This window comes from Oreochromis aureus, linkage group 16 (genome assembly GCF_013358895.1).
Source record: "Oreochromis aureus strain Israel breed Guangdong linkage group 16, ZZ_aureus, whole genome shotgun sequence".
NCBI lineage: Eukaryota > Metazoa > Chordata > Actinopteri > Cichliformes > Cichlidae > Oreochromis > Oreochromis aureus.
The window spans coordinates 33,629,028-33,635,871 of NC_052957.1; the positions used below are offsets into that span (position 1 = coordinate 33,629,028).

Genomic DNA, 6,844 nt, shown 5'->3' on the forward strand with positions numbered 1-6,844 from the left:
TATGAACTGAAGAGTAAGGCAAAAGTATAAATGAAAAGCATACAAGAATTAATGTATATAGATAAACCCAACAATCATATGACCCCCTATGAGCAAGCACTTTGGCGACAGTGGGAAGGAAAAACTCCTTTGACAGGAAGAAACCTCCGCAGAACCAGGCTCAGGGAGGGCGGCCATCTGCATGCGACCGGTTGGGGTGAGATGTAAACAAATCCAAAACTGTCCACAGAGCTACAGGGGCACACTGGGATCGCAACAGCAGCCATAGAGGGAAACAGATTAGGATGTTCTTCCCAGTACTGAAGTGGGTCGGCTTTTCTTATGTGTGCGTTTTCTCTGAGAGGTAGGTCTCCACTTTATTTTCTGTTGATGAGGCACTCACGGATACTTCTGGATAAGGGTCATTTGGAAGCAAGTGGTTGGCTGACTTTGCGAAAACAGCTAGAAACAGATAAAAGTAAAACACAATTTAAAACAATAAAACAAGAGACATCACAAAGCGCAGCTCTTCAGTTAGCAAACTGGCAAGTAATGAAGTTCTAAAAAATAATTGGGAAAACAAATCTAACTTTAGAACTAAATGACCCAAAACTAAATTAAAAATGAAGTAAAAAAAGAAATTGGCTTAATACTGGTGTCTTCTGATGAGTTAAGTCGCCATGCGAGGTAAAAACCACACGTGGCTGTAATTTGGTGGCCTGTATACAGTTCCAATCCAAGCATGTAGTTGGTTTAAATGGGTTTAATACTGGTGTCTTTTGATCACTTGACTGTATATATAAACCTGTTGAACAAAAGGTGCATTTTAATTTCACTATACCTGCCCATCCTTGTAGCCGGTCTCTACTAGCGTGGCACAGTTTCAAGATCAGTGTAGGGCTTCTCCACTGCCTTCACTGGACAGAACACATCTGAGGAGTTATGAATGGATGGATGAGTTAATTAATGGATGAGATTATAGTTTGTTTCAAAGAATATCAATAAATGTTAGAATATAAAGTAAGAAACAAAAAAATACAAATGACCCGTTATGGCAGGGATCCCATCAGGTGCAGTCTTTCTGTTCACGTTTCTGGTCAGCTCTTCAATGGATGAGAGCACATCAGCAGTCTTATCTATCAGTTCCCACTGGTGAGCTGTCCTTGTTGGTGGTAGAGTGTGTTCAGAAAACTCCTTTTAACAGGAAGAAACCTCCAGCAGAACCAGGCTTAGAGGGTGCAGCCATCTGCCGTAAGCGGTTGGGTGAGATGTAAACAAATCCAAAACTGTCCACAGAGCTACAGGGGCACACTGGGATCGCAACAGCAGCCATAGAGGGAAACAGATTAGGATGTTCTTCCCAGTACTGAAGTGGGTCGGCTTTTCTTATGTGTGCGTTTTCTCTGAGAGGTAGGTCTCCACTTTATTTTCTGTTGATGAGGCACTCACGGATACTTCTGGATAAGGGTCATTTGGAAGCAAGTGGTTGGCTGACTTTTATGAAAACAGCTAGAAACAGATAAAAGTAAAACACAATTTAAAACAATAAAACAAGAGACATCACAAAGCGCAGCTCTTCAGTTAACAAACTGGCAAGTAATGAAGTTCTAAAAATAATTGGGAAAACAAATCTAACTTTAGAACTAAATGACCCAAAACTATATTAAAAAGGTAGTAAAAAAAAGAAATTGGCTTAATACTGGTGTCTTTGGATGAGGTTAAGTTGCTATGTAAGGTAAAACCACACGTGGCTGTAATTTGGTGGCCTGTATACAGTTCCAATCCAAGCATGTAGTTGGTTTAAATGGGTTTAATACTGGTGTCTTTTGATCACTTGACTGTATATAAACCTGTTGTACAAAAGGTGCATTTTAATTTCACTATACCTGCCCATCCTTGTAGCCGGTCTCTACTAGCGTGGCACAGTTTCAAGATCAGTGTAGGGCTTCTCCACTGCCTTCACTGGACAGAACACATCTGAGGAGTTATGAATGAATGGATGACTTAATGAATGGATGAGATTATAGTTTGTTCAAAGAATATCAATAAATGTTACAATGTAAAGTAAGAAACAAAAATACAATTACCTGTTATGGCAGGGATCCCATCAGGTGCAGTTGCAGTCTCTCTGTTCACGTTTCTGGTCAGCTCTTCAATGGATGAGAGCAGTCTTATGTATCAGCTCCCACTGGTGAGCTGTCCTTGTTGGTGGTAGAGTGTGCTCAGTTGCAAAGACACTAAGATCACTTGGCAAGTCCATATCCCTCACAACCTTGCAGTCATTTTGTGTTAGTGAATTACACAATAAATGGGGTTGTGATAACTGTGATATGTATTCAGAACACCTGATTGGAGGCAGGCGTATGGCTGTGATATGTAAAGGTGATCAATCAATGTGTGTTTTTCGGTAGTTGCAGCAGTAATAAGTTGTGCATATCCTCTTGACTGAAACAGTTCTTGGATGGGTTTTTTTCCTCTGCTCATAAGGTCCTCATTGAAATCTCCACAAACAATAATTGGTTGGCAATTCATCATTTCAATGAGTCCAAAAGACATTGCATTTGTGGTAAAACCTCCCATGGCTGTAATTTGGTGGCCTGTATACAGTTGCTATCAAAGCTGTGACTGGCGATTCAACCTTGATAACAACAAATTCAAGGTCAGTCACATTTTGCAGGTATTTTCGAGACTCTGCTATAAGAACTGTTTTGTAGTACATTGCAACTCCACCGCCATTTACCTTTGCCATGTCTGTATGGTTTGTGTAAGAGACGTGTCTGTTGCGTGTGGCCATGTTGTACTGTTCCAGCTGGAAGCGGGAGAAACTGATGATCCAGACAAGTGAGTTTCTGTTATGCATAAAACATCAGCAAGGCTGAGTTCATGGTGGCATCTCATGTCCTCCATGTGAGTTGGGAGACCTTGTGCATTGTGATGGATAATTGTCAATGTGGGGACTGTGGGAACAACTGATTTTAAGAATTGCAACAGTGGTCTTGCATTCTCAAATGATGCATGTCTCATATTTTTGAGTGCATCTGTGATGGCAGGATCAGCATAGATTTTCCTTTCATCAAAGTCTGTGATGTACAGTCCTTTAAGTGAGGTTGTGCGGCTGAGTGCGACATAGGCCATTCCAGGCTCAAAAACACGCTTCAAACATACTACTGCTGACTCCATTGTCATGCCTTGTACTTTGTGAGCTGTACATGCAAAGGCCAACTTCATTGGAAATTGCCTGCGAAGAACTCCTTTTTTACTTGTAGATTCTTCACATTTCTCAATATATACGAGGTTGTCTGAGGATCCTTGTATTTTTCTGCGAAATTTTTGCCCAGAATTTTGATTGTCCAGCGTAAGTCCAATGAGATTCACAGTTTTTGGTCCATCCTGTGTGGTTGTCACAATGTTCGTGATTGTTCCAAATGTCCCATTAACAAGCCCATCTTCAACATCCAAATTTCTAATAATCATAACACGCACTCCAGGTGCAGCTTGTATGTTATCAGGTAAATCTCTTTTGTTGCCTTTCATCATATCTGCCAGGAGGACCATCTCACCCGTCCGTGGGTCTTTTCTGTAGTCTTCGGCCTGAATATTTATGATATCAGAATGAAGAGCAGTTACAGTTGCTGAATTGTGTTTGTCGACCTCTTTGTTTGTAGCATAAATGTGTAATACATTAGATGGACAGTCTTTTATGTCATGGATAGCCTGTGTGAGCAAGGCTTTATCATTGGCTTCAAGAGAATCTGTTTTTTGCTTCACTCTTATCCTGTTCAGAACTTCAGCAAAAGAATGATCATCTTTCTGTCGCATGATTTCTGTCAGGTTGACCATGTGGAAATAGTCTTTCCAGAGATCAAAGACATTGTCCTCGTACACACAGAGCGGTTTGGCTTTTCCAAGGGGTGGCAGCTGGTAAAAGTCTCCTACTGCAAGGATAGACATCCCACCAAAAGGCTTCTTGTTTCCTTTGATCTGCTGAAGTCTCCAGTGGATGTAGGCAAAAGGTCTTTAGAAACCATAGATATCTCATCAATGACCAGAATCTCTGCATTTGAAAGTGAAGCTCTCACTTCATCCAGTGCATTGCCCAGTCCCTGATACGGCGGTTTTAAAGATTTTGGCAGCTTTAGCAGAGAGTGCAGTGTTTTCCCAGATATGTTAAAAGCTGCAGTACCAGTAAATGCAGTCAGCAGTACTGCAGGGTAGGACATGTCTGCTTGGTCACGGAATCTGGGGAGTTGGTGCAAAATCTTTGTTGCCTCCTCATATATGCACTTGATAACATGTGATTTTCCACAGCCAGCTCCTCCAGAGACAAAATAAAAGAACTGCTCAGGACAGTGACCCCACACAAGTTTGAAACACCACTCACGCACTGCATAGAATATGGATGCTTGGGTTTCATTCAGACTTTGGTACATTTTTCTGACAAAGTCTGGGCTCAGCTTTGGTGCTATGATTGCTGGCATGGCTCCACTGCTGCTACCACTGACTTGGTAGTCTGGAACAATGTCCATTTCATTTTCGTCAGTGTCATGTCTGGATTGTCGTTGGGCCACACACTCTAAACGATCTACTTCAACCTCAGGTGCAAAGGTGTTCCATGCATTGATAAGTGGGCCTTGTTGTTCAATCTGTTCCAATGCCCTTTCCATTGTTTTGCCATGGCTTTCATAACGCTTTTGTTAAAGGTAACAATTGGCCGTACTGCAAAACCATGTTTTTAAATCACTTTTGTAGAACTGTTCAGATGTGGGGTGTTCTGTGTTTTTAAGGTCATCATTTGATCGATGTGGAAAATAAAGTTTTAGTAGTCTCCTATAAAACTTTTCTGGTTGTTTCTTTTCTGAGAAGCGAGGATATCTGATTATTGCAGGTTTCCCTCTTGTTCTCTTTTGAATATAACCCATGTTATTCAAAAGAGGGATGGCATTTTGACTCTGTTTGACGGCTGTAGAGAATCCTGTACTCTGAAGCAAATTCAGCCAAACACATTCTTTCAAACTCAGGTGTTCTGGGTCTGTTTGCATATTTTTCTGGCAATCCAGACATCCACACATTTTCATCATCTGGTGCCATGCTTTGCAACCTGCTCATCGGAGACTCATTTTCAGGGCATCATCATCAGTCTGTATGAACACCACACTGCGTGAACACTTTTTTAGTGGCAGGCTGCACGTCCTTACCACGGATTCCTGGGCACTGACTTCTCTGTGTTTAGCATATGCCTGCATTATCTGTTTCATTTCATCTCTTTCATTGACATTGGACGTTTTACCTCCTGGATGACTCCATTAAGAAATTGTGTCATCTCAAATTCGGGTTTAGAGACATAAGACATTATGTACATCAGGCAGCTATAGTCATCAATGACATATTGGATGTCCATGTTGGCATTCCAGGCCCTCAGCAGATCTGCATTGTATGCATTCACCCAGCAGTCATTAGGTTCACGCTTTAAGAGGATGACATGGCCATTGCTTAAATTGAAGGCACAATCCAAGTATTGTTCATAAGTTAATTTGCATTTGTGAAGCAGCTCAGACAAGTCTTCAAACGAGGAATTTGGGTCACAGAGCAAATCTCTCAATGGCTGGAGTTTTCTTTGGCCTCTTTCTGTTTTTTTTATGAGAGCCATTCGTCTGTTTTTTTGCTTTTGTTTTCATTTGTGCCTTTCTCCTTACTTGTGCTATGCTGCTTATCATTGTGATCGTTGTCATCATCTGGGCTTGGGAAAGTGATCATTGTGTGGTCTCACGGGTGGTTTGGGGAACCCAAACCTACATGACACATTACCTTTTTACAAGATCTGGAGTGATTTCTGCTGTGGACTTGAACCTCAGACACAATTTTGTGAAGTTCAGGATCGGCATTTTGGTCAGGCATCTTACATGTTATGTACTTGTCAATAAATTTGTACACGTGGTCTTCAAGGTCGCTTCCAAATTTAGGTGCATCTTTGACCCAAACCAATAAATGGATATGAGGGCTACCTCTGGCCTGAAACTCCACTCGATAAAAGTAATCTTCTACTTCACCGATGGGCTGTGCCGGGGACAGGATCAGTGTTGTCATTAGTGCATCGACTCTTTTTTCAAACAATCGCATCACAGTCACAGGGTTGCTTGGAGAATTTCACACTTTGTGTTCCAGTCAAGTTGTGAAAAATCCACTTGTTCACCTTGTTGAGTTTTTATGACCTCAACAACCTCAGGCCATCTCATTTCAGCAGCTGAAAATGTCAGGAAAAAAGTTGGCTTTCCTAACTGTCTGACCATAGCATGGAGATCTTTCAGTGCCTTCTCCCAATAGGCTGGAGTACCTCTCAGAGGTTTCATGAAGCGTGTTGCATCTTTGTTATTTATCAGTCTCTCCACTTCGCTTTATTTTGAAGCATTCTGTTACAAATTCTCGCCCATCCTTGGTGATTGCCTTACCTTTGCGCAATTGGATGGACATGCTGTTTGTAGCCATGTGTGTTTCTGTTACAAACTGTGCAAAGAATAGGTAGCTTTGGTCAGTTGCAAACCGTGTATCTGCAGAGAACAGCCGTGTATTAAAATACATGCTTGGGGACAGTTTGACTTGTCTGGCTTCATCTAATGTGTTCTGTCCAGTTGGGAACTGCACAGGAAAGGCCATGGCTTCAAGTTTAGGAACAGAGAAGAAGCCAACAGGTCTATTTCCTTGGGCGGGTGCAATGCTAAATATTCCTTCACCATATGATAAAATGTCCTGTGCTATATCTGGTGGTTGCATACAGGTGTCTAGAACAAGACCAGGGCGAAGTTCTTCCTTTTCTTTCTCCGTATCTTGTAAGGGCTCTCCATTTGACTGTTCAGGCGCCAATAGTTCG

The 6,844-nt window shown here is 41.7% G+C and overlaps 1 protein-coding gene across 3 annotated transcripts; it reads right to left on the reverse strand.

Moving 5' to 3' along the window:
• Positions 1-230: 230 nt before the first annotated feature.
• Positions 231-4,667, reverse strand: LOC120433550 (ATP-dependent DNA helicase PIF1-like). 3 transcript variants are annotated; one of them, XM_039599879.1, is made up of 3 exons: positions 2,067-4,667; positions 1,866-1,941; positions 231-441 (listed from the first exon to the last, which is right to left on the reverse strand). In XM_039599879.1, exon 1 carries the CDS (start codon positions 3,928-3,930, stop codon positions 2,716-2,718), a length of 1,215 nt encoding a protein of 404 aa, XP_039455813.1. In that variant the 5' UTR covers positions 3,931-4,667; the 3' UTR covers positions 231-441; positions 1,866-1,941; positions 2,067-2,715. The 3 variants fall into 3 exon arrangements, 2 of the variants coding, with proteins under 2 accessions (XP_039455813.1, XP_039455812.1); XM_039599878.1 differs by having other exon boundaries at positions 1,866-1,956; XR_005608612.1 differs by lacking the exons at positions 1,866-1,941; positions 2,067-4,667 and adding exons at positions 821-911; positions 1,026-1,164 and having other exon boundaries at positions 424-441.
• Between the last annotated feature and the right edge of the window lie 2,177 nt (positions 4,668-6,844).